The sequence below is a fragment of the Miscanthus floridulus genome, chromosome 3 (genome assembly GCF_019320115.1).
Source record: "Miscanthus floridulus cultivar M001 chromosome 3, ASM1932011v1, whole genome shotgun sequence".
NCBI classification, from domain to species: Eukaryota; Viridiplantae; Streptophyta; class Magnoliopsida; order Poales; family Poaceae; genus Miscanthus; species Miscanthus floridulus.
The window spans coordinates 114,894,096-114,911,886 of record NC_089582.1 but is presented as its reverse complement, the minus strand read 5'-3'; the positions used below and the strand labels follow the sequence as shown (position 1 = coordinate 114,911,886).

Here is a 17,791-nt window from a genome sequence, read left to right as displayed (position 1 = left end):
GCGTTCGGTGACGAGGACGTGCCATTATTATACTGCTACGACTACACTGATTGATGCTTACCGGCACAGGATCCATGCCCAATTAAGCACACGGTCTTTTGACCGGACCATCATTTGGGCGTTTTCATGATTAGCTGCGCCGTACTACGACCTTCTGACGAGGGTCGCCGTCACTGGCGGACCGCGCGTACCCAACATGTCGGTGGGGGATCGTTGTCGCGGGCAAGATCGAACCGTCGGGACTCTGTTTGCGGGGGCTCGTCTTGAGGTCTCAGCAAGAACAGAGCCATGCAGAAATCTCCAACAAATCCTAGAGTACAAGTTAACAAGATAGCAGAATGGCAACACATTTTGGTGTCCCCTAATGTTAATTTCAGAGAGAGAGAGATACCCTGATTTTAATTTGAGGCAGATAACAGAAGGGTGGCATGCATGATCGTTTTACGAGATGTTAATTTGAGTCAGATAACAAAAGGGAGGCATGCACGATCGTTTTCGTGATTAGTTTACCACCCACTGGCCTCGTGGTCCAAGTAGCAAAATATGCAATGTGATACGTTTGCATGTGTTGTTGTATTAAAAAAACCCGTAGGATTGGAAATCTGCAGTGTTAGAATCGATATGCAAAACTGTCGTTTAAGATAGAGAAAAGAGAGATCTAAGTTGAGTTTATTTATAGAACTCCTAAAAGACTACAGTTTTTGCAATACCATGGTTTTCAAAACTATAAAGTATGTTGCTTCCAAACACTTCATGTTACAAAAGATACTTTGCTTTCGATCAGGGCCTTAACAAGATTATTTGGCCGTGTGTAGAAATCATAGAAAAGCAAATGGACTTCGCTACGTTCGTTTGGCTTATAAGCCGTACTATTTCAGCCAACGAACAGTCAGCCTGTTCGGGAGGCCGTATCGTATCGTGGATTATTTACTGCTGGCTGGTTTGGTGTGAGAGAAAAACACTGTTCCCAGCTGAAAATTTACGATCGTTTACGAGCAAGCGAACAGGCTGAGTATTTTTCTCTCACAACAAATCAGCCAACAGTACTTTCAGCCATAGCTTATCAGCCAAACGAACAGAGCGTAGCAGAAGAATGCAGCATATATGGACTAACGGAATAAATCACACCATGGCAGATCTACAAAATTAGCTCGCTTGGAGTCTGGGGTCCGGCCAATTTGCCTGCACCTTATGAATACTACATGTTGAGCGAAAGCCGAGGGAAGGAAAACAGAAAGGCTTGTCCACCAATCAGGCAGCTGCTGCCATTGGTACTGCCCTGTAGCAGGCCCGCTTTGCTGCCCGCACAATGTCATCGACCTGCAACCAAGCACAGCTGTATAATCTGTTAGCCACGGCAACAACAAAATCAATGTGGCCTAAAGTAATACAAATGGCAGCAAATCAGGGAATTTTGCAATATATGCACATAAGCGTTCATGCAGACATGTTTAAAAAGTAAGGTATAGCATTGTAGCAAAAAATTATATTCGCTTTCCATCAGCAACAAAAAAAAAAGCTCCCCAATTATCTCCCGAATGAGTGATTCCACTACCAAACAAGATCCACACCCAATTCTTACTAGTCTCCAGTCTTCTGCATAGCATCAAGCATTACAGCCAAGCTGCCAACCAATAATAGCGACATTATGCTGTGTGACCACTTTGACCACAATGGCTACCTGGTATGCACTAGACAGACAAAGAAACCACCCAACTCCTTAACATGGCAGGACAATCCTTCAGGCATATCCGGGTGGCGGATAACAGCTACACAAAGTATGCAAAAATGCAGGAGCTGACAGCAGTATCTGATTTGTGATTTAGTGTGGCCGTATGCAACCCAAGTTATGGTAAAATGCCATTCACATTTGATGGTTCCAAAGGAAACATTTTTTTATGACTACTACTCACCATCTTTTACACAATTAGCCACTGGTGGAATTTCTAAGGATTGGACATACAATTCATAAATGAAGTTAAATAAATAACTAGATGAAACTAGGGATACAAGATACGACATGTTATCATAAATAGCATAAGAAGCATGGAAGAGTGAGCAGTCTTGAGCAGTGTATACAAGAGCTAACAGAAAAATCTAGGATGGAAGGCAAGGAAGAGGACCTGTGGAACAGCCATTCTCTCAAGGTTGGCAGCATAGGGCATAGGTACATCAGCTCCAGCGATCCTCTCAACTGGTGCATCAAGGTACTCAAAGCTTTCTTCTACAACAGACATGCTGCAACAAACATGTGTTAGAATACTAGAAACCACACACAAATGTGTGAGAGGATAAGGGTTAGAGAGAACCATATCTCGGCACCAATCCCATGTTGGGGGAACCCTTCTTCAACAGTCACCAATCGGTTGGTTTTCCTGACAGATGCATTAATAGCAGCTCTGTCAAGTGGTCTGATCGATCGAAGGTTGATCACCTGTAACAAATATGAACCAAAAGTAAGGTACTACAGATGGCATATGGAGAAAACTAGATGTCTATACTGAACAAGTGAAACTATAACGCCTACAAAAGGAATTACCTCAGCACTGATTCCTTCCTTGGACAGTATCTCTGCAGCCTGAAGACAAACTGAGCATGAGAATGCACCAAAATAACAGCCCACTATGATGAAAAATGAAGATAGACAAGTGACATAAGCACTACTAAAACCAACTGTCACCTAAATATCCCTCTTAGAACAAAAACCAAAAGTACAATTTTCAAAAAGACAACTTTGTAGATCAGTTTAATGAGTAACAAAAGTGCATTGATGCAGTACATCCAAATTCCTACAGAAGTAAACATATCTTGGGAAACACATGCTAATTATTTGTCAACCTATAGAGTAATGATTAATAAATAATGGACTAATAATTAATCCTCCTTTACATTGTTTATAAAGTACATCATGACATACCTGGAGAGCATAGCTAACCATCTTGGAGAACGCCGTAATGGTAACATCTTTACCCTCACGTTCTATCTACAGAAAGATGAGGGCCACAGTAAAGTGCACATAATATCAAGTATAATCCGGAAATGGAAATGGGGGAAACCCATTTTGAAAGCATTCTTCCGTATATATGTATCTGATCTCTACACCCAAGGTGGTTCATCAATAGGAACTCCACTCAAAACCGTCCCAAGGTAAACTTGTGGAAATAGTCCTACCTAAACTAACCTCCTTCCCATACACCCATATGCACCCAAGACACAACATACCTTAGCTTTGCCAATTGGTAGGCAAAAACTAGAATCAAGCACTTCAGCAGAAATTGGGAAAGATTCTCCATAACTGCAAATGGTACGATAGCATCTCAGCAAAATGATAGGTAGCTAGCAAAATGATTCAACAAGATCAGACTGACATACAGCAATTCATTTTCCAGGAAAATAACAGGATCAGGATCCCTAATAGCAGCTTTGAGCAAGCCTCGGGCATCTTCTGAAGAGTATGGTGTGAGAACCTTAAGTCCTGGAACATGTGCATACCAAGCTGCATAACACTGCATACAATTGAGTTAGTAAATTCATGATAGTACAGTTATAATCTCATAATCAAGGTGCTAGCAAAAAGATGTATGAAAACAGGTACTATGTAATCATTAAAGCTCATGATCATAATGAAACAATTACAAAACTACTGCTCAGCTCCCTACAATATAGACATGGTAAAGTAACTCGCTGTGCAATATTTTGTAATTTCGCTCAAAACTTATCAGTTTATTTTACACCGTTAATTTATAGAAGTGCTGCAAACAGGTTCACAGAGCATCAAAGGATTGACATCTTGACAGTGGCAAGTATTACTAATACAAACAAGCACAGAAAAGGATGGCAATTAAAAATGAAAAATTAGGAAGTAGAAGGATGATAATCAGACACATAAGTACATAACTACATGAGCAATTCCGTCTGACAAACCTGTGAGTGTTGAGCACCAACTCCAGCAGCAGCTCCATTTGGTCCTCTAAAAACAATAGGAACAGATATCTGACCAGCTGACATATAGTTTGACTTGGCAGCTGAATTGATGATATGATCAATAGCCTGAAGATGCAGTATAGATTACTCAGGTTTTTTCACAAAATATGGAACATTGAATTCGGTGGATGACATTAATGGGAAAAAATCAGTATAGAAACTACTACTTGTCTCAGTCACATGAATTAAGCATGCATAAACGGTTGCCTTTTGACAGTAATTCAGGGAAAATAAGCATGAGGAACTGATGCAAGCAGCAATTGATAAAATTTCTCGATAATTATGGATCATTTGCAATCAATGTGGGAGAAAAAGTATGGTTTTGCTAGGGAGCACTTGCAAATTTGGAACTACTTTGAACTATTACTGCAAGATTACCACTAGAAAATGGCAAAAATGCCACCAGAACTATCATTTGAGTGGCATTCTTGTGAAGACTAAAATCAGTGGCAAATTTGCAAATGTGTATTGCAAAGACTACACAAAATTTAGATAACTAAGAATTCTAAAGACAGGTGTATTGCATAGCAACCACGGACCATTATAGTACACTCAGACGTCCAGGGTATACTTTAAGACAAGCAAGTAAAATCTTTTAATTCGTTACCAATATCAAAATCTGACCTGCATCGAGAAATTAAATGTCATAAATTCTATAATAGGCCGAAGACCATGATAAGCTGCACCAACACCAATGCCAGTAAAGCCAGCCTGAGGGTACAAAGAGAAAGCAGTAAGTGTGTGCCTGTGTGATCATGTTTACGCAGCCTGAAAGCAATGGTTTCAGGATTTTAATAGTGCACCTCTGTGATAGGTGTGTCAAGAACCCTATCAGGACCATACTTGTCAAGCAAGCCCTTAGAAATCTGCAACAAGACACCAATGAATATTATAAAATGGTAGGATTTAAGATTTCAGTGTTACGTTACCGATAGATAAAAGCAAAAGCATTAATCCTTAGAAATTTTGCAAACCTTGTATGCACCTTGATACTCTCCAACCTACACAAATGAGTAGGAATATGAATTATAAAAAAGACACTGAACAGGGGGGAAAAGACCAGCAGCAAGAATTTTTCCAGGCAATACCTCTTCTCCCATCAGAAAAACGGAAGGATCAGCAGACATCTCTTCATCCAGTGCAGAGTTCAACGCATCACGGACAGTCATCTGAACATGTAGAATAATAATGTATATGACTTGCCACATAAAGATGTAGAAACTACAGTATGGGAATAAAACACTAGCGGGTGCTGGCATAGGGACGAAATAAGGTAAAAAAGAAATAATAAACAAAGCATAAAATGCATAACAATATGTAGCTAAATACAATGATTTGATCACACATAAAATGAACTCCATGTACAATTTTAACATTTAGAAACTACCAAGCGTGCTTCATCTATATAGAAGGCACAAAGAATTGCAAAACCGTTTTTCCCACATATAGCTTGTCAGGAATCTCACACAAAAAGATACTTCAACGAATATATTCTAGTAGCATTTCTCTAACATGCACCGCACAAAACCAAAGTGTATCCCACTAAGATGTAAGCCATAAATTAAAGCATTAAATCATTCCCTTGGCCCACAAACCACTGCCATAACAAAGCGACCAACCCATCACCGAACTATGAACAATTTGCTTCATGGGATCATATCAACTACTGCAATAACTAAACTCGCAACCAGACGTCTCCACCGCTTAAACCACCTACCCCTAGTTTACATTCTAGCCGCCGGTTGACAAACAAGACAACACAATTACGATTTACATGACGTCTAATACCAACACACAACCTCCTCGCCTCCACGGCTCCACGGTTAAATGAAAAGGTAGGTTTCGGTCAAGCGGCGCCTCACCTCCTTCGCCGCAGCGGAGTAGCCCCTCGCCACCTCAGCCGCCGCCGCTGGGCGGAGCCTTCGTAACACCTGTCCCAGCATCTGCACACACAGAGACCAAAAAAAAAACAATAACACCGTTACAGATCGAACCTCGCGAGGCGATCAGAAACCCACGGAGGTAAAGCCTGGTTCGGCACTCACGGGACCGGATCCAAGCTGCCTCCTCGCGGCGCCCAGCATCCTCCTCCTCCTCAGCGACCGGACCGGCGCGGTGGATGGAGGAATTCGACGCGGCCTGGACTTGGAGGCGGCGATAGAAGCGGGATGGAAAGGAGGGAGGATGAGACGCCCTGCCGGGATGGGAGGAGGATGGCAAGCAGGGAGGAGGAAGGTGGGCCGTAGGGGGATTGGTTCGTTGGCCTTGGCCGCGCGACCGGGATGGAGGAGGCGAAGGAAAGCGTGGATTTGTCTCCTGCGTGAGATTTTTATTTGCGCGCTTTTTTGCAAGTAAAGCCCCCGCGTGGTGTGATTTTGCAGAGAGCGTGTGCACGACGTTGGCCCAGCAGGCAGAAATGCAGAAGGCCTTCTCGGCCTAGCAGAGCCACTCGCAAGTTGGCCCACGTAAATAATATGGGTAACTTGTTTTTCAGGGCCCGTTTTAGGGCTCCAGCTCTAGTTTGTTATGCAGAGCAGCTTTGCTGACGAAGTTAAAACTGTTTTAGAAAAATTTGGACAGTTCCAGTGTCAGTTTTGTAATGCTTTATATTGGTTTTGTGAAGAGAAGCCAGGAGAAATCACTTTAGTAAGATAAGAGCGTCCCCAACAGGGTGGTGACGTCGCCAGCTGACATCACGTCCAACGTGTAGGAGAGATGTTGCTAAAAAGCAACAACTTGCTAGGCTCGCTTGCTTCCCAAAAAGCTCACGGTCTCTGCTCTCCCTGACTCATCTATGTATGCCATGGGTGGTACAAGCTTTTTTTTTTATTTGTACTCTTTCCCAGCATCACTTCAGCCATTTCTAGTTCCATTGAGATGTCCTAAGACAAGCTGATGGCTACTCGCTTCGTCCTAGTATACAAAACGTACCTCCTGCTTTTATAAAGACCAAAGAACGTATTAATTCTCTCTCACAGTACTAGTATCTGCAGGGATGTACGTGCGAGAGAGAAAGATACCACGCCTTGCGTTTATAGGACTCGAGCAAATAATAATTATGTCTTGTATATTATGATAGAGTAAGTGTTATGAAATATTCGTGGTAGGGCGGCGATCACTACGATTCTATCCCCTCCCTCCAAAAAAAAATACAATTCTCGTTATCAAGAAGTTAAATAATTTAAACTTTGACTAAATTTATATAAATAAAAGTAATAATATTCATGATACAAAATGAGTATCATTAGATTAATTATAGAATATATTTTTATAATTAATTTATTTAGAGACATAAATACTAATATTATTTACTGTAAACTTGATCAAACCTGAACTAATTTGACTGATACGGTTTCCACGATTGCATTTTTTTATGGACGGATGGAGTACACAAGGATTTTTCCGTCCAACTCAAATTAACTGCCATTTTAGATTTTACACACTATTGGGCCGTGGCAGCGTCCATTTTCTAGCATCAAATCAAAGCGCATGCCACTCCATAGACGAACCGTACTTAAAATTTTCTACCGTCCTGTAATACAGTGCATTCTAGCATTCAAAATTTGTCTTCAAATATAACGCATTCTAGAGGACAAAAACCAATTTTGTATTAAATATTTTCCATTTATCAAACAATCACCATCAATCACGTTGATGATAACGTCTGATTAGAAAATAGAATGATGGTACATGCGTCTTTTATGTTCTCTCTTAATTTATCCTAAAATTCATAGAATGCACAGTGGGAGTAGCAACTATTGCTCCTGATTCAAACTCAGGTTGCCAAATCTGTTTTACATGGTATTTTCGGGACCATTCTTGCGCTGGACTTGCCTTAAACCTGATTATCTGATGCTTAACGCATCATTACACGGTACCAGGAAAAGTAAGGGCAACGGCCAACGGGGCAAGACGCAAGAGATAGGGGAAAACACTTAAAATCCCTAGTAGGCCTCTCTTTGAGGGGCAGCTGGGGCATCTCTGGTTATGCCGCCGCTGCTGACTTCGTCTGACAAGTCGGTAACGCCGGTGACACAGCTTGAGGACGACGACTGCGGCGCCGAGAACAGCAACGGCTGCTGTCCTCCCACATGCGCAGCGGAGGCGCGGTGTCCCAGAGTTTCGCTGTTGGCGTCCCGGTTCGGCCTGCTGCTTCCTGGCCTGTTGTTCTTCAGGAAGACCCGGCACACGACCCACTCTCCCGGTCCCGGCTCAGCAACGCAACCCTGCAGTTCGGGGGCAAATGTAAGCTACATATAAGGCAAAGTATCGCGATCGAGGTTGCAAAGCGGATCAAGTTACTTCGAACGGAGAATAGATTCTCAGATCTGCGTGATCTGAAACATTATTGCGTTGTGTTGTATTCCATTTAGTAGTCGATGTTAAGCTGTCACAGTCGTCTCAAGTTGCTCGAAGACGGGGAATTTTCTTGTTTTAGACTCAGTGTACAAATGCTATTAACTGACGTCGATCTTTCATTTCTTTTGAAATGAGCCATTTTCAATACTGCCTCCATTTTCATATATCGCATTTAGGACAAGCAAATTAGTTTAAAATTGATTATTAATTAGCTTCTGCTAGACATCATCATATATTTTGAACACGAAGAAGTACGCTTTACTATTTTAGCACGTCCTATACGTTGGTACTTCGCTGTTAGCGTAGCTAAATGAGCTTAAGCATTTTTCACAACATTTTGATTTGATGGTAGGGTGACTTTGATGCAACCATAGTTATAGTTACAACAGTAAATTGGGAGTGGTATGTGCTTGCGGCAGAGAATGAAGTCAGCGACTGTGTAAAATTTCACAGCAAAGACTGCAAGAATTACCGTTGAGCCCAAAGGTTGAAATTATGGTGGGAATTCTTACCTGGCTCGCATTCTTCTTCCTCTGCTCGGCCACGCCGCGGGGCACGGCGAGCCGGTACTCGTGCATGATCCAGCCGGTCCGCGACGACGGCGCCGGCGGCTCACTGCGGTGGAAGGCGAGCGCCGTCTTGACGCCCACGAGCAGCTGCCTCTTGCCGCCTACGCCGCCGCCGCCGCACTGCAGGAACACCGGCTTCTCCTTCCCCGTGGCCTTCCAGTACCCGCTCCCAGCTCTCCTCCTGCGGCTGCCACGGCCGGTCGCCGGCGCTCGCCGCAGGCTAAAGAAGTAGCCCTCCCCTTCGCTTGCCCCTGCGTAGTTTAGGTACACAAAATAATCAGGAAAACTCCGTATCGATAAGCTTCCATTTACGCTAATATGAAGGTGTCCGCGGTTGTGCTTGTGCCGCAGCTGCAGCCTGCAAGCGAGGCGGCTCAAATGAAGAGAGCATGCGTGCGCACGCACCAGGGAGGTCCCATGGATCGAGCCTGGCGACGTCGTGGACGACGGGGATGACGGCGGCCGGCAGCGGGCGAGCCAGGGCCTGCCGGCGGAGGTACAGCACTACCAGCTCCTCGTCGGTGGGGTGAAACCGGAACCCCGGCGGCAGCTGCGTGGGCGCCTGCGCAGGCCTCTCCATTGCACTGCAGAGCCTCTCTGCTCAGGGCTCACCGCCGAGCCGGACTCTGCTCTGCTGCAGCTGGCTGGCTGTGCACAGTAGCGAGCACCGAAGCAGAGCAGGACAGTCTAGCTGGAGCTTGGAGAGGGAGCGAGCGAGAGAGAGAGAAGAGGAGGAGGAGAGATTTGTGATGAGTGGAGTGGGGAAGAAAAGGCGGGGAATTTATAGGATCCGATGTGGCGTGGAGCGGACTCCATCCTGCATCTACTTCTTTTGCTTAAATAGTATGATTCCTTCTCCGATTTGACATGATTCCGTCCCGGTCCGAAACAAATCTTCTCTAAATCTCTTCTCCATTGCTGTCAATTTCAAGATGGAGTAATGATAACTGCAAACTAGCGAGGGGAAACAAAAAAAGTAGGAAAAGGAGGAGTGCTAATTTAACTCAAGCAATATAAGCTCTTTCTTATATTCAGATACAAATGAACCCGTTTATTTGTCTTCCTTCATATGCTCGCTTTCCTTTATCTAAGCCTAGATTCCAAATTTTAGTTGGTGCAGCTGCTCTGTTGGGCAATTTGGTTGAGTAGAAATGATGTGCTTTTCAATAGAACTACAACTAATTCTTTCATGCAGGTTATTTTCAGGGGATGTATTGGATTAGAAGTTGGTTGCTGTTCTTTAAAGAGTTTAAAGAGGTAGAGAAAGATGTTTTGAAGATGGGATGCAGAAATTTGAAAGTTACTGTGTGGAGATTTTTTTTTTTTGGTTGGAGGTTTAGCAACAGAATTGGAGCTTAAACTAGCTTTAGCTTTCTTTCCCATGTCACTCTTCTCAACATTTATTTTGTGTAGTCTCAATGCTATATACAATCATGCACGAATACATAGGCTGAATTATTTTCCTTTATCTAGAAAAACATATGCTCTCCTTTCCTGGAAAGGATAAATCTCTTCATTTTTTATACAAAAATAGTGTTCTTCAGATGCGCTTTCAGCTGGTTTGTGCTTGTGTTGCAACTTGCATTGCAAGTAGTTGCTGCAAAATGAAGCGGCATAGCATGGACAACATGGACCCTGACATGGCAAATCGGATGGAAGCCTGATTGATATGTCCTTTCTTTTGTAAATGATTGCTAAAAGAAAGAAGACTTGAACCAACGTTTTGGTAGTTGGAAATGCTATCCAACACACATTTTTTAATATATTAAGAGATTTAGCATATGGATATCTTCCATGTTAATCAACAGCGCCAGCTGTTTTTTTCCCCAGAGAAGAACTCAGCTCAGCTGATCATACATATCCATATATGACATGTGTTGTACGTGCTGTATGACTATCAGGCCACTTTATATACTCCTTAATCTGGATTGCAAGGAATCATTAGCGCTTTTTCATTGCGTCCGATTATAATAAAAACATGCAGCAGCAACACCATGGCGCTTTCTTGCAACCTTCCTGAACTAGCCGCTTGACGCCTAGCAGCAGCACGCTGGTTGCTTCCTGCCTCCTCCTTCCAAGCAACCGAGCACCACCCACAGGTGCCTGAATCTTGGGGGCTCTTGGGTCCACTTGTGGTCAGATATTTCTCAAAGGCGCTGTCAGAATTGCATTTTTAACGCATATGAAATTCTCAGCATCTGACTTTTCGCTCCTTATGATACAACGCTTTTGAATTTTCTTTGCTTCTGGTTCTGAAGAAATGAAACATTCTTTGCGTGACTACGCATAACATGTACTCCCCTGAAAATAACCTGCAAGAAAGAATTAAACTGACTTGTTTGTTCAGACTTTGGAGTACTAAACTGTTTTCTCTGCTCTCAAATCGCCGGCATCAGCAGAGCACAAAAGCTGCACGGAATAACGGAACAGTTCTTGCTGGGAAAAGATCTGCAAGCCAGGTGTAGGAAGATTACTGCGCAGGAAACGAAGAATGACGTCGTGGAGGCGTATTTCTTCCGTGAAAAAGTGAAAAAGATGACGCCAAGGCATGGATCATCCACACCCAGCGGCAACTACGTACGCGCAAATGAAAGCATGCAAGCCAGGCCAACAAGGTAACTTCACTCGCTGGTCGCCCTGTCGCCGTTAACTGTGACAAACACTTGCTTGGATCGGAATAACCCCAGCATGACGAAACCTGCATTGCCGGAGTTGCTTTGCCTGCCAAGTGACTGCTGACCTTTTGGTGAACACACAAGCACCATTTGTTTAGCCTTGCAAGGGTAACTTGCTCGCCAGTTCTACCACTTACTAGCTACCAAGTACCAGGTTCTGTAGCTTCTGAACTTGTAATTCTTCCAGCACAAGTGCAGTGCTCTACACGTCATGTTTTCAGGTGTACATCTATATATTTCACTTTCTCTTTTTTTAAAAAAAAAATAAAACTTGACGATCGAAGAGCAGAAACTATTAGTGACATGCATGCCTGCAGGTTTACACTTGATGGTATTCGTAATGGGGACAGGGTTAGGCCAAAGTTAGCCTGCCCAAGCAACAGGTCCCCTTCAACTCTCCAAGCCAAAGAAGCAGCACCATATGTCCACACCACATGCAGCGCAATAATTGCAAGTGTTGACAGGAATTAACGCAAACACATGACAGGGTTGGCATCAGGAGGCAGGCGGCAATGCCGGACGGACCAGAAGTAAACCCCGCCGGAAGGCCAAGGCCTCGTTGAGTTCCAAAAAGTTTTCCCAAAAAATATTATAGTACCTATCACATCGAATCTTGCGATACGTGCATGGACATTAAATGTAGATGAAAAAAAAACTAATTGCACGGTTTGGTTGAAAATCGCGAGACGAACGTTTTGAGCCTAATTAGTCAATGATTAAATACTAATTGCCAAATAAAAACGAAAGTACTACAGTAGCCAAATTTTCAAATTTCACCCCACAGCCCAAATCCTCTCCCGGCCATCCCATCGCCTCGTTTTCGTCGATTTGCTGTCGCTTGCCGTCGACATCGACCTGCTCGATCGACCGAATTCCATGAAACACTGAGCATGTCCTGAGGGCGCCCCGGCCCTTTTCAGGCCTAGTTGCAGTAGGGGCCAGGGGGACGTTTGGATTAGGAGAGCATCTGCCTCACAAAGTCCAGTCCAACAAGGCTGTCAGCTCACTTGATGCCATGTCTATTCCTTAAACAAACAGCAAGAGCCCAGAGATGGCTGCCGAGAACAAGCAAGCAAGCAGGCATGAAAAAGAAAAGGTATGTGCAGTAGGTAAAGATCAATCATAGGGGGAGAGGGAGAGGGAGAGATGAAGAGAGAGAAAGAGAGATATAGAGAGAGGGAGAGGTTATTAGCTAGGACGTCCTACATTTCCACAAACACAAGCTAGCCAATACCAATTGACGTAGGAACCCAGAAACCCTCGGACGATCGATCATGTGCAGTGCAGGTGTGATTGTGAACAGTGGCGTCATCGTCATTACTGAAAAGAAAAGGACTAGAGCCTGATCAATACACTTCTCTTCATCAGATTCGTCGTCTGCATATACTACTAGCTTGTGACTTGTGTGGTAGCAGCTCATCTGCTGATGCACGCGCCATTGCATGCAGCAAGCACACATCGATGGCATGCAGGCGCCTAGCTGAGCTCTTGGCCGGCCGGGCGGCGAGCGGCCGGTCGGGGTTGCTTACGGAGGCCGGCCGCGGCAGGGCCCCGGGGCGTAGCGCATCGTCAATGCCTTTGGAGTGCGGGTGCCTCAGCTTGTCACTTGTGCGCTGCGAGAGAGCTTTGCCCGTGGAACGAAGCAACTCCATCCGGCATCCGCATTCATAATCGTCTTGGGTAAATTATTGTGAAGGACAAAACAAAGCGACGCCCCTGATGGAAGCAATAGAAAAAGGGAAGGTTAGGTTGATGCCTTCTGTCGCCGGATAAGCAACTGGACCAGGGAGCTTGCTCACCCATGAATATGTGATTCCCCCTTGTGCAAATATTCTTTCTTTTTATTACCAGACATGACCTCAGGACCTTTTTTTTTGCCGGATGGAGCTCGACGCGTTGGTAGACGACGACGTGCTAACGTGTTGAAAATATGTAAACAATAAATAAATCGCTTTATCTAGAATATATATGTAATAAACAAATTAGACAGAATTTTGAATTTTAACTGTGATGATAGTTCTGAGCCTTAGGTTAGGCAGGCTTTGACAGGGTACGTATTCTCGTCTTTGCTCCTTGTTTTGTTGGGTTCGATCCCCCGGTGGGCGGATTGCAATGTCGGAGGTAAAAAAAAAACTCTGTCAGCCCCGCGTTACACAAAGCATATGTTTGTGGCACCGGCCCACTCATAGGGCAACGGGACCCTGTGTGCGGGCGGGGTACGAGGTTCGAGGGTTTTCTGGCAAGGAGTCTTCTACCTTAATACGAAATGCTCGGGGCGCATGCTATCCCCGTGCAAGTCCGAGTTTTTCTTTGTTGGCCAAAAGCATGGGGTGGTCTTATATGTATCCATCCAAAGGTTAAAAAAATGTTTGTAGGACGAAGTTATTGCGTGACGGGCCATGTAACTGGAACCATGCAACCCTCCTTCCTCCTCGCCCGCGCCACCCCCACCCTCATTGAACTTGCTCACGCAACCCTCCTTTGCGCCCCCTCCCTTGCGTTTCCACCACCGGGCACCCGACAGCCCTCGCTAGCTACCTCATCGTGCCACCCACCTCCCGTTGTCGCCTCTCGATCCCGTCCTCCCCTAATGACAGGGGCGCCGGCAACCACTTCGTTGCGACGCCCTTGCCGCCAACCCCGCTCAACTGTCGTCACCCACTACCCCGACGGGTGATACCCCCGCTGCCTCGCCCTGTCGCCGTCTCAACTGCCACCACCGCCATGCCACGATTGTCGTCCCATAAACCCCCTGCTACAGCTACCGGTGAGCTCCTTGTCTCGCGCTGAATGCCGAAGGCAGGGGTAATGGGCTCATGGGCCGTGGGGCCGCACCGTCTGCGCTTTCGCGTGACCGATTGCGTACTAGAGGTTGCGATGTTTGGATAGTGGGAAAGGAAACTGAGCTAGCTCAATTGATCGAGGGTGTGGATGTAGACCACCTAGGTGCAAGTCCCGATCGAGACGAATTTGGTTGCCTATTTTCTTCTTATAACATATAAAATGTCTCATAGGTTTGTCAAGCTTTTTTTAACCGCGAGAATTGTCGCACACACGTGAGAACGAATCACTTCCCACGAAATTCTCTCACACAAAGCTAGCCGCATAAAAAAAGGCGAAGAATAGTCTAAGATGATATCGTGAGAAGCAACATTGCCATTGCTAACCGAGTAACGAGGCACACATGTGTGAATTGTGATGATGTGAAGTGTCTCACTTTCGGAAGGAACGGCTTGCTCCCAAAGTCCCAAGGGATTATTGGTAGGCCAGGCCACATGCACGGGGCATCCATGCCATGCATGGGCTTCGCTTCTCGCTTGGATGATGATGCGTCAGGATTAGCTTTGCTTTAGGCCGTGTGCGCTTCCTGGGGAATGACCTCCAGGAAGAATTCCCGTCCGGATCGGTACTTTCATTTATATTAGCTTTCCAAGGCCAAAATCGTTCCTGGCGTCGAATCGGCTCAAACGAACGGAGCCTTAAGCTGATTGATTGCTTGTTCGGGAGGCAGGATGGGCTATGGATCAGCAGTGTCAGACTGATGCTTCCATAGCCTGTTCGCTTGTTGGTTTCAGCCAGCCCAAATCAGCCAGCCAACAGTGTTTTCCTCTCACAAAAAACCAGCACCAGCCAGCCCAAACCAGCACCAGCCCCAACCAGCGAAACATGTGTATGCTTGCGGTTGCTGTTCATTTCTGACGGCCGCAGCTTGCTAGATCATGGTGTGTGTCAGTGTGTGCAAATGGTCAGAGGTTCAGAACGGTAATTGCTTGGATTTGAAGAGTGTAAGCTATGATTATCCCAGGAAGTGATGGTGATAATGGAGAACGGTAACGTACGTTAATGACATCCGATGTATTTGTATATTGTTATTGGTAGTGTAGTGGAGCACGTGTTCTGCGGCAGCATAGTTACCTGAAGTTCATGGGTATGGCCAATGAGCTAGTTTCATCCTCAAAAGAATACAATTCTTGCTCCTCTTAAAGGAGTCAAATAATTTTAAATTTAACTATATATATATAAGTACTAACATGATACCAAATAAGTATCATTATTATGTTAATTATAGAATATATTTTTATGTTACACTTATCTGGAGACATTAATATTTATATATTTTTTTTTAGAAAAGTTTGACTTGTTTCAAATTTAAAACCACATACTTTTTTTGTGGAGGTGGGGGTAAGAGGGACAGAGGGAGTCGCTTGATTGCTTGAGCGTCAAAAGCCCTGCTTCTAGGGCGACGCAGTTCGCAAGGACTATGGGCCGGTAAATTCAGCCCAATAAGGCCCAATTCTTTTTTAACAAAAAGTCTAGTTCGTGACGGTGATCCTAACCTTGACGAACGTGTAACTTACGGCCACTGGATGTATAAATAAATAGCAACGCCACATCCGAAAAAAACTATTCTTGAGTTCCAATCCAGCCACGCAAACCGCGGAAGCAAAAGAGGGGTTTTGGGAGTTCTTGCACGATGGCGACCAGGGACATGGACGATTCACCCGAGTCGGCCGAGCTGCGGCGATTGCTTGAGGTGAGCGCAGCCTTGTACCGGAGATATGTCCACTAACCCTGGTTTTTGCTTCATATGAGTTCCGGACCCCGAGATCTCTTCTAATGCTTGGTTTTAGGTAAAGAATATTTTTCAAACTTCAAATTGCAGGCCAATCCGATTTGCAACCCTAAACTGCGAAATTGGATGTCGAAAACCTCTGTCCATCTAAATCAGATAACTTTTGGTCATCTGACTAGCCTGAAAGGCGGTTTTCTATTTTCCAAAAAATAATTGAGATACTGTTTGATCTCTTAAATTCATAATTAATTTGTTTGTTAAATAAAAATATTTTAAACTAATACCAATTTTCTTATAAAAATGCTATTCACCTGATGGTGCTCTATTTAGAGTTCGTTTGGACCATATTTGTTTTAAGTAAATAGTGAGCACGACTATAAATAATAAAACAATAGAAATAGAAGTAAATAGGTTTCAAATGACTATATGTACATCATAAACAGGTACACGGTTTTTTAGAGAAAAACTGGTACTAATGTCATATTTTTTTAGTTCAAAATAGATTAATTATGGATTTTTAGAGATCAGATTAGATTTTTGTTTTATAAGAAAATAAAAAACCACCTTTAGAACTATAGCTAGATGATCAAATTTATCTGGTTTTCAGTAGTTGAGTGTTCGTTAACCAGTTTCATAATTCAGTGTTGAAAATTGGAGCGACTTGTGTGACTTAAAAGTCAAAAAATTATGCTTTAACGTGTGGTTTCTAATTGCTCTTGAGGTGAGAACGTGCGAGATCACTGCTGGCTGTTGGAGTTAAACACTACAGTTTTGAAATTTAACACAATAGTGGCACACACTAAGGGCTTGTCCGGTTGCTTAGGAATGAGGACCAGAAATATTTTCTAGTTGCAATGGTTCACTAATTTGTATAATCTTGAGAAGCTAGAATTGTTCCTGAGCTCATTCCTAAGCAACCGAACATACCATAAGGTTGCGATTCGAATAGTACTGATTTCCACTTCGAAGTTTCGTACATGTCACTTCTCATGTTGCTGGCTGCTTGGTCACACTTATTGGGTGCTACAGCTTATTGAGTTCTAATGTCTAATATATTGAACTAGTTGTAGTTTCTTTTATCCTTTTATCTATTATCTATAACCCATTAGTTGAACACAATTTCCTCTGCTCGTGCCCTCTTAGCTTGTCATTCTGCTGTCTAGCTTAGAACCAAACTATTTTGAAATGCATATCTCAACATTCCAGATTCTGTGAAAATTTCTAGAATTGAAGATACATGCATGAACTTTGTAACTTCATTCTAACAAAACATAAAGATCAGTATAACCATTATCCAAGGTAACTTATATGCTGATAGCCTGATAGATAAGTGATCTCCGTTTTACTTGTTACGCTCAATAATTTTGGAGTTTATTAATTGGTTGATGTGACATAGGTGATGTTATCAGCTGCAATTAGTGCCAATTACATTTGTACTTTAGAACTATGTAGCAGTTCTATTATGTGATTTCTAACCAACTGCTTTGGATGTGTTTATATATATCCTAGTGGTTTATGTACACGAAAGGGTTTGTTGTAATCTAAGATTAAATTTGTACTATTCCTAAGCTATTAAGTTTCTGTGGAAGATAATTTAGTACGAGATACGAGTAGTGGATTGTACATGTGTC

General features: G+C 43.7%; 2 protein-coding genes across 2 annotated transcripts; both read right to left on the bottom strand.

Annotated features, from left to right (window-relative positions):
- Positions 1–1,083: 1,083 nt before the first annotated feature.
- On the bottom strand, positions 1,084–6,289 carry LOC136542139 (pyruvate dehydrogenase E1 component subunit beta-2, mitochondrial-like). The gene is made up of 14 exons (XM_066534441.1): positions 6,030–6,289; positions 5,847–5,927; positions 5,073–5,153; positions 4,959–4,985; positions 4,788–4,850; positions 4,609–4,695; positions 3,925–4,050; positions 3,373–3,506; positions 3,223–3,295; positions 2,918–2,983; positions 2,540–2,578; positions 2,310–2,434; positions 2,124–2,238; positions 1,084–1,320 (listed from the first exon to the last, which is right to left on the bottom strand). Exons 1-14 carry the CDS (start codon positions 6,066–6,068, stop codon positions 1,252–1,254), a joined length of 1,125 nt encoding a protein of 374 aa, XP_066390538.1. The 5' UTR covers positions 6,069–6,289; the 3' UTR covers positions 1,084–1,251.
- A 1,451-nt stretch (positions 6,290–7,740) lies between these two features.
- On the bottom strand, positions 7,741–10,299 carry LOC136542140 (NAC domain-containing protein 41-like). The gene is made up of 3 exons (XM_066534442.1): positions 9,318–10,299; positions 8,856–9,163; positions 7,741–8,210 (listed from the first exon to the last, which is right to left on the bottom strand). Exons 1-3 carry the CDS (start codon positions 9,490–9,492, stop codon positions 7,929–7,931), a joined length of 765 nt encoding a protein of 254 aa, XP_066390539.1. The 5' UTR covers positions 9,493–10,299; the 3' UTR covers positions 7,741–7,928.
- Between the last annotated feature and the right edge of the window lie 7,492 nt (positions 10,300–17,791).